At 51.2% G+C, this 14,784-nt stretch overlaps 7 protein-coding genes across 7 annotated transcripts in view; 4 read left to right on the top strand and 3 right to left on the bottom strand.

Moving 5' to 3' along the window:
* Positions 1-623: 623 nt before the first annotated feature.
* Positions 624-1,163, top strand: Z518_03457 (ribosomal protein S6; the record flags this gene model as incomplete). The annotated part of the gene is made up of 3 exons (XM_013420482.1): positions 624-647; positions 705-736; positions 791-1,163. 3 exons carry the CDS (start codon positions 624-626, stop codon positions 1,161-1,163), a joined length of 429 nt encoding a protein of 142 aa, XP_013275936.1.
* A 102-nt stretch (positions 1,164-1,265) lies between these two features.
* On the bottom strand, positions 1,266-3,813 carry Z518_03456 (uncharacterized protein; the record flags this gene model as incomplete). Its single annotated transcript, XM_013420481.1, has 2 exons — positions 1,266-1,693; positions 1,752-3,813. The coding sequence occupies 2 exons, from the start codon at positions 3,811-3,813 to the stop codon at positions 1,266-1,268; spliced, it is 2,490 nt and encodes an 829-aa protein (XP_013275935.1).
* Positions 3,814-4,564: 751 nt separating this feature from the next.
* Z518_03455 (uncharacterized protein) lies at positions 4,565-5,797 on the top strand (the record flags this gene model as incomplete). Its single annotated transcript, XM_013420480.1, has 2 exons — positions 4,565-4,579; positions 4,634-5,797. The coding sequence occupies 2 exons, from the start codon at positions 4,565-4,567 to the stop codon at positions 5,795-5,797; spliced, it is 1,179 nt and encodes a 392-aa protein (XP_013275934.1).
* A 330-nt stretch (positions 5,798-6,127) lies between these two features.
* Z518_03454 (uncharacterized protein) lies at positions 6,128-7,219 on the bottom strand (the record flags this gene model as incomplete). The annotated part of the gene is made up of 1 exon (XM_013420479.1): positions 6,128-7,219. One exon carries the CDS (start codon positions 7,217-7,219, stop codon positions 6,128-6,130), a length of 1,092 nt encoding a protein of 363 aa, XP_013275933.1.
* A 556-nt stretch (positions 7,220-7,775) lies between these two features.
* Z518_03453 (uncharacterized protein) lies at positions 7,776-8,663 on the top strand (the record flags this gene model as incomplete). The annotated part of the gene is made up of 1 exon (XM_013420478.1): positions 7,776-8,663. One exon carries the CDS (start codon positions 7,776-7,778, stop codon positions 8,661-8,663), a length of 888 nt encoding a protein of 295 aa, XP_013275932.1.
* A 3,594-nt stretch (positions 8,664-12,257) lies between these two features.
* Positions 12,258-13,152, top strand: Z518_03452 (uncharacterized protein; the record flags this gene model as incomplete). The annotated part of the gene is made up of 3 exons (XM_013420477.1): positions 12,258-12,356; positions 12,464-12,688; positions 12,727-13,152. The coding sequence occupies 3 exons, from the start codon at positions 12,258-12,260 to the stop codon at positions 13,150-13,152; spliced, it is 750 nt and encodes a 249-aa protein (XP_013275931.1).
* A 391-nt stretch (positions 13,153-13,543) lies between these two features.
* Positions 13,544-14,784, bottom strand: part of Z518_03451 (uncharacterized protein) — a gene marked incomplete at both ends in the record, with an annotated part of 4,069 nt that continues 2,828 nt past the window's right edge. The window contains one exon of the mRNA XM_013420476.1: positions 13,544-14,773. Within this exon, the coding sequence (XP_013275930.1) occupies positions 13,544-14,773 (1,230 nt within the window). The remainder of the gene's footprint in view (positions 14,774-14,784) is intronic.

The following is a 14,784-nucleotide window of genomic DNA, read 5'->3' as shown; positions in this document are numbered from 1 at the left end:
CCTCAAGCTACAGCAGGTGTAGAAGTAGGATGAAGATGATTGCTGGATGCCTACCTCGAGAGGTCGACAAGGCTGATTGCGCCATCCTGGTGCATATTTCTCTACTCCCGAGGCTAAGAAGCTATCTTTCAAGGCTGCATTGTTTGACTTGACGCCTGGGTTCCCGAGGCTGAAACGGTCGAGACAGGCCAGGACGAACTTTGTTCGTGCTCATTAGTAGATTCAATACACGGCATTCCGGATTCGCCGTGGACAGCTGGAAGACTATGTTTCATCATCCTCGTTGAGTGTGTAAGTCGCAGATATGGATGATAGTCACAGTATAAAAGAATCCTTCCCTCTATTTCTCTTACAGCAGCCCTAGGATCGGATTGTTTTGAAGATCATATGAGCTAAGTGGCTCATAGAAATCTGATGTGGCAGCTGCACAACTGACCATCCTTGTTTAGGGCATATTTGCTGGTTGATAATTGCGCCTTGACTACGGCAGATCGTCTCAAGGTGCGCACGCTACTATTTGCTCTGCCGTACAAATTCTGTGCCCGTAGAATGATCGTCGTGGGTAAAAATCAGATTGAGATTCCCAATTGAATCTTGATGATGATCTCGCCATTTCAATAACAATGCTGTACGAATTGATAGCAGTAGTATGCCTCTTCTCTACTGCGATTGACACACTGATCCGACTGACTCATGTTCAATAGGTTCGACCGGGCAACCTGGCCCACGTCAAAGAGTACTCGCCCTGTTCGACTCTCAGTTCTCTAGCCTCTGCTAACCAGCTACACAGGATCGCACGAATCACCGGCCAGCAAATCCTCGATAACAAAGGCGTGATCCGCGGAATCAAAAATTGGGGACAGTTCGACCTTCCACGACCGACGACGAAACATCAAACGCAACACCACCGAGGCCACTATTTCGTGATGCAATTCGACAGCTCGGTGAAGGTGCAGGAGGAGGTCCGGCGATTGCTGCGTCTCGATCCTCGCATGATCCGCTTTTCTGTGGTCAAAATTGGGGACAAGCTGGGCGGCGTCAATGGCGCGATTGAGAACATCACAGGCCAGATACCTTGGAACATGGGTTCGCAAAATGCCGATCTCGCAAACACCTTTGTTTCGTCGGGAGTAGCAAGAGCAGGTGGTTCAGGGTTCTTTTGATGCGACAAAACGATCATTTCGATGGAGATGGAGTGACTTGAGGGGGGGCATGAAACATGTCATTTCTATCAACACACAAGCGCCCGTTACAGAGTGGTATCATCAAAACAAACTCCAACGACCTCTCTCCTTCGTCGTCGAAACTTTGGATGGGTGCCTCGACCGACCCTCCAATTGACGCAGACTCTCAATCTTCTCCAAAACCAACTCTAGCATCTCCTTGCGCTTGATCACGTCGAGATGCTTACGGACCTTGGGATCTTCACGGGCGAACCTCTCGATTTCGTTCTGTTCCAAGTGCCGACCAAGACGGATGTCCAGCTCGCGGGGAAAGTTGTAGTAAAACTCCGACAGGAGCTCGACATTGAGGAATAGGACCGCGGTGGACGTTAACTTGTCTGCAACGACGTCGAGGAAGACTTCGGGACAATAATACTTGTTCTTCAAGTTGGCACATTGTTTGGACTTGACGGCCATTAATCTCACTTTGATGATGTCAGCTCGATCGCGGAGGAACACCGCCTCTCGACCTGTACAGATATATGTATTAGATGAATGCCATGCATGTGTAAATTGTGGGACCATTACCTTTTTGTAACAGTGCAGCTGAAAATCCCCCTGCTCCACCAGAGCCATCACCTTCAAGGACAACATCTCCTTTTCGAACACGGTCGACAAATCCCATCACGTCCCTCAATTTTCTCTTGCCGATCGCATCTTCGAGTCGTCTCTGTGCAGTTTCACAAGCCTTGAGCTCATTCTTCAACACTCGGCCGACATTTTCGCGACCCTTGTTCCATTCGTTCCCCTCGACCTCGATCTCAAATTTGAAGGGCTTGATGCAATTTTCCACTTGATCGCTCGTGCTGTAGAATCGGTCGTTCAATATGCTGGATGATGCATCCACGATGGCTCTTTGGGCGTAGGGATGCGAAGCAAAGGTCGACGTGGCGATCAATCGGTCGATGTGATTTTGCAGCTCCGAGGCAACCACGGTGGTAGCAAGTCTGCCCACCCCCAGTTTAGTCAACTCCGAGGTTGAGGCATCCAGCTTGCGCATCCAGTATAACGAGACTGGGTCTGCCTTGGGTAAATCAGACAAGGATTCGGCTTCCACTGGGACGGGAGAGAGATCCTCCACTGGCTTATTCCAATATCTCTTGGCCAGTAAATCCATGACTTTCTGGTCGAGGACATCCTTCAACAGCGCACGAACCTGCGGCCGGCCAAACTCTTCACTGAATTCCTTGAAAGAATGCTTGAAACTGTCCAAACTTTCTGCCAAATAAGACTCGGCACTGAGTGGTCGGTCGTTGTACTGCACTTTGAATTCATATGTTGCTTCTTCCAGTTCTTGCACGATGGCATCTCTGGTCCCCGCCAGGCTAGCTGCCATGGTTTGCTCGAGGACATGCATCAGTTTATGTCGCAACGTGGTCGTGCCCACAGCGAGGTCTGATTGAGGACCAAATTGAAGGGGATGTGACGAAAAGTATGCCGTCTCGTTCTTGACGATCGCATTCGTCACGCTCTGACCGGATCGAGAGAAGAGGCCGGCCGTCGGTGGGATCTTGCACACCACGCCGACATAACCCAGCCGCAGGGGATATTTTCGATCGGATAGAATTTCAGCACCCCGGTCGGGGTCCACCAGATCCATTTTGGTGATGACTCCGATGGTTCTTTCGCCGCGCGGATCGACTCGTCGACTGGCTCGCAATGCGGTCGAATTGGCCAAATCAACATCGGCGGCAGAAATGGCCAGGATAACATTGGGTGGCTGGATATACTTGTCACAGAGATCGGCAATCTTCTGCTTCAGTTCGGGAGGCTGGTCTTTGCCTGAGACCTGGATGTAGCCGGGGAGATCAATCATAGAGAGATCCGGAACGTTAGGAGAATATATGGAGAGTTGTATCGGATCATCGGTCACACATTGTTCCGCGGGGACAGCCAGGTTGAGATCCGTCAAGGTCCTTTGGATTTGAGAGAAATCGGTGATCTTGCCCAAGCCCAGCGCCGGGAACTCGCCATATTCCGCTTTGGCACCGGGAGTGTTGACCAAGGTGAGTTCAATGGGGCGTCTGGTGACCATGTTCGAGCCCTTGGGTAAGAATTCATGGCCGACAATGGCTTCAAGAACGGAACTCTTCCCTGAGGATTGGGAGCCGATGACGACAATCGACGGCAGCGTCAAAGCACCACCCTGACCCACGGTGTTCAGAATGCTTCGTATTTCGATCATTTTCCTCGTGAGGACCATCATTTGATCATTTCTTGCACCATCAGCACTCGATCGGTCGTCATCTTCATTTGACTGTTCCCGTCCTATCGCCGCCGCCGCCGATGCAGCCACCGCCGCCCCAGCCCGGGACTGATTGGGCGGTTCAGGCCCCGAGCCTCCGTCGCCAGGCTCCCCACCACTCCGGAATAACTGTTGCAGCCATTCAGGCAGTTGTACATCGTCTTTGGTGCGTTGCCAACCCACCCCGATCTGATCGGCAATGCCTTTGGCGCCTTCCAACACACTTGACGACGTCTCCGCGACAGTATCCCCGGCTCTTCTTAGAACATCCATCGCATAGGTTCCCGCTTGGGCTGCCTGATACTGTACATATGCGAAGCCTGCAAGCATGCTCGCACCAAACATAGCCGGTATGCGGGCCAACTTGAGAGCCAGCTTGGGAAGAATCCTTGCGAAGGAGATGGATCGAACGGCGGGAACATGGTGAATAGAAGAGGAACCGGGAGGCCAATTTCGTCGATAAATTCTTTCATTTCGCCTCAACAGGCCCCCAGCTCTCGTTCGAGCATAATTATGAAAGAGACGCGCCGTCCGCTGGCGCAACAAAGGTGCGACCCTCGCGGAGAGAAGCCTACCATTCATCACAGGCCGGGGTCGAACATGAAGGCAGGCGTAGAAGGTTGAAGAAGACGATGACGGGATGGCAGATTAGGGCCAGTGGGATGATGTTTCAGCAACAAGCGTCACCAATAGGGACGAAGATGCTGACAGTAGATACCATGTGTTCCAGCAGAGCATCTGGATCTGTATAGCACTCTCTCTACGGCGAATCGTACAACTCTTCAACCGCATATCACAATCACAACCACCGCTCAACATGGCGGTGAAGTCTCACTTCTCACCAGTTTCAAACTTCATAGCGTGCATATGTCGCAGTGCCTATTTAAATTACTTCTGCCCATCTCTTTTTCCGTCATATTTCTCTATTGGCGTTGAGAGCCTTGGAATTTGTCGCTTCCACCATTTACCACGGCGCCCCTTGGACTACCCATTCTCGCCCTTTTCCTGGATTGCGAAATAATGTCCCCCAGTGAACACAGGGCTCACTCGTCGATATCTTTTCGAAACCCCCTTTTTTCCACGATTCTGGTCCACGATGTGTAGATTTCTGGTACGTCAATGCCCTTTAATCACTCATCCGACATATAATCCTCACCGTCTACAGGTCTACAAAGGCTCTAAACCTATAATTCTTTCGAAACTAGTCACTGAGCCATCTCACAGTATCCTTACACAGTCCTACGACAGCCGTCTGCGTCTCGACAGTCGTCGCCCGGTCAATGGAGATGGTTTCGGCGTCGGTTGGTACACTGAGCCCGAACTAGGCCCTGATCCATGTATCTTCACTTCCACCCTGCCCGCCTGGAACTGCGTGAACCTCGAACGAATAGCGCCCAAGACGGCTTCCAGGCTGATTTTTGCCCATGTCCGAGCCACCACGGAAGGTTCCCTGGCCGAGAACAACTGCCACCCTTTCCAGCACAATACCTTGATGTGGATGCACAACGGCAACATTGGAGCGTGGAAGTATGTCAAACGCCCCTTGTCCGACAGCATCGCCGATAAATGGTTTCTCGGCGTGAAGGGCGGAACGGATTCCGAATGGGCCTTTGCACTCTTCCTCGACATCTTGGAACGCGAAGGCGTCGATCCCAGTTCCGCACCCGAAGGGGGATTCGACGCGAAGATTCTGCGACGGGCAATGAAGAAGACCATTGCTCAAATCAACGCCTTCGTGAAAGCCGTCCCGCCCGAATACCAATTACCGGATGTCGAGACGAGAAGTCTCCTCAACTTCGCTGTCACCGATGGCCATTCTGTTATTGTAACCAGATATGTGAGTAGCAAAACCGATGCGGCGGCGAGTCTGTACTACTCTTCTGGGACGGCGTGGGTGGAAGGGAAAACGAAGGGTCAATTCCGCATGGAACGGAGAGATAAAGCCTCGGACGTGGTTCTCGTGGCCAGCGAACCGTTGACCTTCGAACGACACAATTGGCTATCAGTGCCCACAAATACAATGGTGACAATTTGCCAGCAGACGGTGTATGTCCGCCCGATCAAAGACGAGTTTTATGACCCAGATCCCTCGACAGAACGCTCAACAGGATTCGCGCGGTCGAAAGGCTTAGTGTCCAAAGCCCCCGGGGGGAGTGCAGAAACACCTTCCACGATCGCTGGCACCCCTCTTCCGCCGACGGAGGTCGAGTCTCCAGGCGGTGGCTACATGATGAAAGAGAATCTGGATGAATTTCGGGCGAAGATGGCGGAGTTGCAGTTGAAAAATGGGACGACAACGAATGGGACGACTGAGCAAGTCATAATTTGAAAAGGTTTTGGGTTGCGGAGTTGAGTCTTTGGGATGGTCGGCGTTGAGAGAAGTGTGTGCACGTTACCGAAGAGAGAGAGAGAGAGAGAAAGGGGAGAGGGGGAATTTTTGATTCGCATAACCAAAACATGATGATCGAGGAACAACGACGTTTTGGAGTTTGGGAAAACAAAAGGGATCAACCGGCGCCGAAGGATTCCCCTGAACCAGAAAGTACAACGAAGGTACAAAGGTCTCTTTGAGCAAGGTGTCAAGGTTTGGGATATCATTTTTTACAGCTGTTATGACGAGGGTATCTCCGCCATGATGAATTCCAATCCAAATGCATCTTTATCCGTCGTCTCCCTTGAAATCCGCGTGTCTGAAATATTTCATCCCAACCCATGCCACAACCACCCAAACCCAGGCCATTACACAGGTTAACACCAATAAAGCCGGGTAGTAACCGACAACGGGGAGTGTAGGATCATCCTCCAACTCGGGCGGTGCGTATGGTGTTTCTCCGACATCCCAAGCCCAGGACCAGACCCCGAAACAAGACCCCATCCCGACGACGAAGACCAACCAGGTCACAACAAGAATAACATATCCCCAGAACGCAGTCTCTGAATAGTCCCATCCCTCATCGTCCGAAGGTGTCCCTGCAATGGATTGGGGTTGCGTCGCGAGGGGAGACCGAGTACGGGAGCCGAACATGCGGCGCATTGGGTCTTGGATAGGGAAGTAGGAATCGCCAAAGGAGGAGGTCGATGACGGGATCTTTCGCAAAGTTGGTCTTCGGGGCAGCACCAGGTCTTCGTCGTCGGTCGAAGCGTCGGTGCCACCCATGGTCGGGCTCGTGATGATTGAGGTCGCCGATGAGGCTGGATCGACGGAGGCAATACTACTTCGGATGGAGGGAATGGAAACCCGGGAGAGGGTTCGAAACGGCCATGATGGTGGAGAATCGGGAGACACAGGACTCGACAAGTCTTGACCGGCGCGAGGAGTTGGGGCAGCCCGTTCTTCCTCTGCTGTTGGTCCTGAAGCCGAGTTGGCAGTATGGAGAGGAGACTTCTTCACGTCGGAAGTCTTTCTATCTCTTCCTCTGCCCAGGACGGTCTTCCGTAGAGAGCCCTTTCGTTTTCGCTTCGTTTCCGTCTGCATCTCGGCCATGGCGCCTCGCCCACGGTGGGAGAATTCAGAGCCATCCCGATCAGTTCCATCGCTTTTATCCTGATCACTATTGGTCCGCAAAAAGCTCAGCCGCGACAACAAGTTTCCGGAGACAGATCTCTTGTGGCCTGGAGTCCCATCAGTGCGCTTCTTGATTTTGTTGCCCTCCTTGGGCTCTTTCTCCTGACTACTGGCTTCTTCCTCGATTTTGGGGAATGGTGTGGGATTGTCGATGGATTCAAAGGAGCCATGTGTGGACCCGTTCATGACCGGTTCGTGGGTGGTGATGAGAGCATGTTGTATGCCCCCAAAATGGCCGATACGACGAGACGATCGTGGTCAAAGAATAAATTGGCTGTTCTCGACGAGCGCCGCAAATTATGCTTCGCCGGAGGCCGGGACTCCGTAAAAGGTTAACATGCCTCTAACCAAAAATTCTATCCCCGCATCTCGAGACTAGTTGATCTGCGACGGTGTATACTTTGCGCTATGGATAGTCATCAGCCGACCTTTCCTATACTTATGCTGACCGCATATAGGACTCGCTTGCCCCCGCGAATGGACATATCTTCAACGTACGTAAATTCAGCAGGTCCGTTGCCGGGGCTCAAATTGTGATATGAGGGGAATAAAGTATTTAGGCCGTCAACATCCCCCTCGGCAACTTCCATCATCAGGTCTCTCATTCAAAGTCTCGGCAGCTACATGACAATGGCCCAACTCGAGAAGAAGACCCTACAGACCCAGCGGTCATTCACGTACACCTACTACACGTCACCAAAGAGCGAGGCCACCACTTCCAAGCCAGCCTTGTTCTTCCTCCATGGCTTCCCAGACAGCTCCCTCATGTGGTCCGAGGTGGTGGAGCAGCTTTTCGGACCTTCCGTGCCGAATGATTGTTCCAGACCTTCTGGGCTATGCAGGAACCTCCAAGCCGACCGACATCTCGGCGTACAACTTCAAAGGCCAAGCCGACGACTTGGTTGAAATATTGAAAGCAGAGGACATCTCCTCTGTCATCATCATTGGTCATGACTGGGGCTCTGTAGCGACTCAGCGGTTCTATCTGTACCACCCCGAATTTGTGGTTGGAGTGGTTCTCATGAATGTTTCTTATCGCCCTCCAACGGAAGAAAAGTTCGACCTCGAAGCTGCGAACGAATTGACGACAAAGATGTTCGGATATCCGCAGTTCGCATATTGGGAACTCTTCACGGCCGACGATGGATACCAAATCCTGAATGAACATCTTGAGAGCTTTTGGGCAGCGTTGCACGGGGATGTTGATGACTGGATGAAGAAGATGTTCTGCGTTCGGGGAGCGATGAAGAACTTCCTCCTGAACGACAAGCAGGTTCCATTGAAAGCTTACGCAATGGATCCCAAGTGGAAGAATGATTTTATGGAGCGGTTTACCCGTGATGGCTTCGAAGCACCGACCTGTTGGTACAAGTCTTACCGAAACAATATTCAGTGGGAGTCTGAACGATCGATTCCGAACGAGAGATATGTCATTCAGCTTCCGGTGCTGTTCATCGGTTGTACGGGGGATGCGGTTTGTCGATCTGACTTGATTCAGATCCCAAAGAACGCGGGGCTTTTGCCTGACCTTGAAATCCAAGAAATCGAGTCGGGTCATTGGTGCGCGATGGAGAAGCCGAACGAGGTTGCAAAACATGTCAGGAGTTTTGTGACCAAGCGATTCCCTTAAGATTGTCTTCTCGGATTAGCTATAGATCCAAGACAATATTCCCCATGCCTCGAGAAACACGGCTCAGCCTGGTTGAGCATTTCTCATCTTCTAGTCCCTCTATGCTCTACCCTTTCCAGCCTTTACCCCAACACGATAGGTTCCACAACAACCCCGCAAGAGGATGGAATATCTAGCCCGGCTTCTCGGAGGGCGTCTAACGGTGTCCTTTCTTCTTCAACTTCAATGGCGCTCTTAGAGTCGGCCAGTTCTACCGTGAATGGATCCCAGATGTGGCAATCTCAAATCTCTCGACAGGAAGACTTTGAATTTATCATATACAGTGACATTCGTGCCGAACAAATCGAGGCATCTTTTGCGTGCGAAGTCCTCGAAAACATTGTGATCTGCATCGACAGAGAGCGTGGAAAGCTTGATGTAATCTTTGGTCCTTCCGTGGCTCGTCTCACGAAGCATTCTGGCGGCTCAAAGCAATTCGAATTGCCATCAACAATTGAGTATGCTCAGACCAACTTTCCTCGAAGTCGTAGCCTTACGTGTGACCGTAGCAGAACTTTCCGGGAGACTGTTCAGGTTCTGTTGCCTCAAAGGTATGAGAAACAATTCTTGGAATTTCCTTGGTCTTCTTTACTGGTCGATGGTCCTGTCTAGATGTTCATGGCGCCTTCATATTCCCCCATCAGACGCCTAGCCTGAGTCTCTTACTGCTTCCTCAGTCGATTGGTGAAGATGTTGCGGGCTTCGGCACCAAGCTCCTTGGTTTTGACCAATTGTTTCATAACGTCATCCTTGTGCACGTCGTGGCAGAGATAATACTGAAGTCTGGCAACGATCCAGGCCGGGTGTGGGCCGCTCCAGGAGAGTCATTTCGTCACCAGCTTATATTTAGCCCTCTGTAAGAATTTGATGTACCAGTCTATACGAAACAGGTTCTGAAACCGCTTCGACATGCCCTGTCCTTGACCTGGAATCGGTGCTTAAGTCAGTCACAAGGCCTACCGTGGAAGTGTGACCTAGTAAACCAACATATCAATCCGACAATGTCACCATCAATGCAGACGTTTCGCTCGTTGGCCTGATCTGTGATGAGGCTTTTCCCTGAATCCTCCCACGACAAATAAATCCTTGCTCTAGGTCAACTCTTTCCTTCACCTTGCATAATATCGAGAGCTGTGCTGGGGCTAAGCTTTGTCGGGCCTAACCATGGGTTCGAACGCGTATTCATCGCCTTCACAGCCCAAATTTGTCGACGTTGAAAGGGCCCGACCTGACGTTTTTGAAATGGTAGAATGTGTCTTCAGCCCAAAGGCCGGCCCAGGACCTAAAGGCTTTCCATCTTCTCTGCTTGAATGAAGCGACTTGGGGCGGGCCTGATTGATCTCGATTCATCCACCTTCGCAGCTATTTTGGCTTGAAGGGATTGGCTCTGCATGGGGGATCGTGAGGCCCGAGGAGATTTGTCAACCTCATAGTCCGAGGCAGATTTCGTTCTCAGGGCTCAAGTGCCGCAATAGCTACCAAATATGACAGCCGGATGCGGGGGCGGGGGAGAGGACCACAGATGGGGCTGGGCACGGTGGTGCCATCGATAAGATTTGTAGGCATGAATTGGGCGCTAAGGGTTCAAGGACTCAGCTTCGAAGCAGCTTCCCGTCTTACCTCTTCTCTGCTGCATTCGTCCACTTTAATGGGCTGTGGCTGTCCTGCCTGTTCAACATTTTGGGATTATTGATCCCTGTAGTGATGATAGTTCCCCCAAAACCCCATGGTCCATAACTACTTCACAATGCTGCGTGGCTTGAGCTTCAAGACGAGACCTTCGAAATTACACAAGCTCAGATGCGCTTTCTTGCTCATCTCTGCGAATCCCACCCCTCATCAAATATGCAACAATGCCGCTCGATGATGAATTCCACATCCTCCTACTACGTCGGCCGTCAACCTTTGCTGGTTGCGGGTAACGACGAAGCTCACCACGGTGGACAAGGTTGGTTGTGGAGAACACTACACGAATTGAACGCTCAGGAACACAAGGCGAAATCCTGCCTTGAGATCAGTGACACTCTATCACCCGTTTACATCCGACGAAGTTTCAAATTTTCTAGGTTGGATTCCCTCTCGTTCTTGAGACTTGCAAATTCTTCAGATGCTGTTGTATCATACTGTCAAATAGATCCACTTCGGAACGGATATCACGATTTACCGGACCGACCAATGTTCCCAGAGTCCTGTCGTAAGGCTACGTACCGATTCTGCCACTCCGTCTCGTTCAACACAACAGCTTAGACTAAGCAACTTAAAAAGGCCTCTCAAGCGTACAAATTCAGCTCTTGGTTCTTTTATCAGAAGGCAATTGCATTCTTTCTCCGACAATTTTTGTCTCCCTTGGATTGTCTCTGAATACAATCAAAATGTTTGTTTTTGCTCTCTCGACAGTATTTCTAGCCTGACTAAGCCAGGTATACACACAAAACTACAGCATTTCAACGCCAGTCTATCCCAATCCTCCCACCGATGGAATCGGCTGCAAAGCGGCACTCAAATACGCACAAGAATTTGTCTCCAATCTGACTCTACGTGAGAAGGCTCAACATGTAACCCCTACTCACGGTCCCTGTGCGGGAAACGTTGGCCTCTACCTCATCTCAGTTTCGATGGCCTTCATCTCCAAGACGGTCAGGTCCTTTAGCCATCAGACTAGCCACATATGCCTCCGTATTTCCGGCAGGACTCACCGCTGTGGCATCGTGGGATATAGGCCTTATGTTCGCGGACGGTATCTGGGTGCCACGTTCAAAGAGAAAGGGAGCCGTGTGGCTCTCGGCTCGGTGACTGTAATCGGGAAGGCTTTTCTCCCAGTCCATACCTAACAGGAGCAGCAGTGGAGCAGGCAACCTGGGGAATGCAGGAAAGCGGCGTCCAAGCATGTCTCAAACATTATATCTGCAACGATCAAGAAACCCAGCGAAACCCCCAGCTTGTCACTAAATGGAACTATTGTTGAGGCGGTTTCCGCGAACATGGACGATCGGACGATGCACGAATTGTATCTATGGCCTTTTGCCAAGGGTTTTGGCGCCGGAAACCACTGCGATCATGTGTTCTTACAATAGATAGAATCCCAGCGGTCTACTGAAGACTGAACTTGGTATGTTATGTCAGATTGGGGAGCCACTCGCCCTAGTGTTGATCCTGTCAACGCCGATTTGGATATGAATATACCTAGTAAGCTCCTTTCCTACATCTTAGTTTTTATTCTCCCGACGCCTGTTTTTGTGAGCATCATCGGAGATTCTCTAAGCTCTCCCTTCTTCGGCGGCAGTGTGACCACAGCGGTCCGCAACGGGAATCTCTCCGAAAAGTCGCGTTGACGACATGGCACGATGCATCATGACTCCGTATTTCTATTTTCAACAGAATGATAATCCTCTAATTGACGTCCAAGAACTGACCACCTTACCAGCATCAATTCAATATTGGAGACTTACGTTGATGTGCGAGAGAGCCGCGACCAATTTATTCGCGACCTAGAAGCCGCCAGGATCGCTCTCTTGAAAACATAAACAACACCCTGCCTCTTCAAGCACAAAAACAATGGGAGTGCTTGGAAATGATGCAACAGATCTGAATGGTTTTTGGGCACGTTTAGATTCGGTTGTCCAGTCACGTGATAATTGTGCTTGGCATTGTCAAGTAAGGAAGTTGGCTTGGCACTGTCGCAACTCGCACCTTTCCCACTTCATCAGTCTTGCTCTCATGTTAGATAGAATAACAAACGCATTCCTTCATGTCTTCTCTAGACTCTACAGTCTATCAATTTCATCTACGATGAACCGCTGAAAGGCTATGGCACTCTGACGAACAATTTCTCCCTGGAAGCCATCATCAAAGCACGCGCAGCGCAAGACGGCACTCTAGTTCAGTGCATACTCGACAATACTCTGATCACCAGCACCGGTAGCCCTACCTCCTCCAACTCTCCTGGTCGGCTGTCTTTCATTATCCCCGTGCCGGAAGAGTACTTGGTTTTTTGAAGACCTCGGCGTCTGAGGACATTGATCAGAGGAGGTTGGAAGCAGGCTGGAATAGCTCTGCAGTGGTGAACGCAGTTGCTGCATATTGTAACAATACGATCCTGATCACGCAGTTGGCCGGTTTGGACGTTATGCCTGGGGCCAACAATCCAAACGTCACAGCCATTCTCGCCGCTCACCTTCCAGGGCAGGAGGCAGGAAACCCGATCATCGATATCCTCTACAGCACGGTCAACCCCTGTGGTAAGCTGCCATATACTATTGCGCTGAACAGGACCGACTACGGCTTTGGTTCAATTACGAACTCCAGCGCCCTGCTTGAGACTGAAGATTCAAACATGCGACAATCCAATTTCAACGAAGGGCTTTTGATCGACTACCGACACTCTGACTACATCAACCAACCTGTTGCATTCGAACTCGGTTTTAGATATCATATAACACCTTCGAAATGACCAATCTAAGTATCTAGAGCCTGGTTCCCGGGATCATTAGCTCGTCCCTCGGTTCAAGCCCAACAAAACCACGCCAGTATCCGTCACTATGAGTCACAGTGACAAACACAGAAGATGCCACTGGCGCTGCAGTATCGCAGGTATATCTTTCTCCGCCACAGATTGTAGGGTCGAGACCTACACCAGTCAACACATGGCGTGGGTCTAACAAAATGAAAATCCAACCCAATTCCCCTTGGCTAGCGACATTCTATCTAAAAAGACGGGATCTGAGTTTCTGAGACACCGGAATGCAAGAATGGGTGATCCCCTCGAGCGCAACTGGGGTTAATGTGGGATTCAGCAGTCGTGATATTCGGCTTCCATTACGGATACAGTCGCTTGCGAAACGTCAATGTAACGGAGAACTTGACGAACCACGAGAAAGAAACGTAACTCGACCGCTACCGCTACCGATAACGAGGAAATTCCCACGACTTGTTCTCGATCGCGGGCGATATTCAGGAGGAAACCATAATATCTTCTCAGAGGACCAAGTCACCCAGTCGCCGTCAATACCAAGCATTGTCGTGGGCAATTTGGGACTGCGCCCCGATAGTCCTGCTAATTTAACACATGATGGGCCGGGTAATGGGGTAGATATCGCTTCACCATTCACCGAAATCTTGGTGCTGTCATGGTTGAACTCGATCTTGCTATCATAAGCTCCAGCGACATGGCGTAGCAGCTCTATCCCGCTGACGACATCCCACACCCGCACTGTTCTGTCATTTGAACCAGATGCCAGTCGAGTCCCATCGGGCGAGAATACCACGCTGCTGACCCAACTTGAATGGCCTTCGAGCGTGTGCTGACACTTGCCTGTCTGCACATCCCACACCCGTACTGTGCTGTCATTTGAACCAGATGCCAGTCGAGTCCCATCGGGTGAGAATACCACGCTACTGACCACACTTGAATGACCTTCGAGCGTGTGCTGACACTCGCCTCTCTGCACATCCCACACACGTACTGTGCTGTCATATGAACCAGATGCCAGTCGAGTCCCATCGGGTGAGAATACCATGCTGCTGACCACACCTGAATGGCCTTCGAGCGTGTGCTGGCACTCGCCTCTCTGCACATCCCACACCCGCACTGTGCTGTCCCGAGAGCCAGATGCCAGTCGAGCCCCATCTGGTGAGAATACCACGCTGCTGACCCAACTTGAATGGCCTTCGAGCGTGTGCTGACGCTCGCCTCTCTGCACATCCCACACCCGTACTGTGCTGTCAGATGAGCCTGATGCCAGTCGAGTCCCATCGGGCGAGAATATCACGCCGTAGACCCAACTTGAATGGCCTTCGAGCGTGTGCTGGCACTCGCCTGTCTGCACATCCCACACCCGTACTGTGCTGTCATTTGAACCAGATGCCAGTCGAGTCCCATCGGGCGAGAATGCCACGCTGTTGACCCAACTTGAATGGCCTTCGAGCGTGTGCTGGCACTCGCCTCTCTGCACATCCCACACCCGCACTGTGCTGTCCCGAGAGCCAGATGCCAGTCGAGCCCCATCTGGTGAGAATACCACGCTGCTGACCCAACTTGAATGGCCTTCGAGCGTGTGCTGACGCTCGCCTCTCTGCACATCCC

Source organism: Rhinocladiella mackenziei (genome assembly GCF_000835555.1).
Source record: "Rhinocladiella mackenziei CBS 650.93 unplaced genomic scaffold supercont1.2, whole genome shotgun sequence".
Classification (NCBI taxonomy): Eukaryota; Fungi; Ascomycota; class Eurotiomycetes; order Chaetothyriales; family Herpotrichiellaceae; genus Rhinocladiella; species Rhinocladiella mackenziei.
This window is presented reverse-complemented; position numbering and strand designations above follow the sequence as displayed.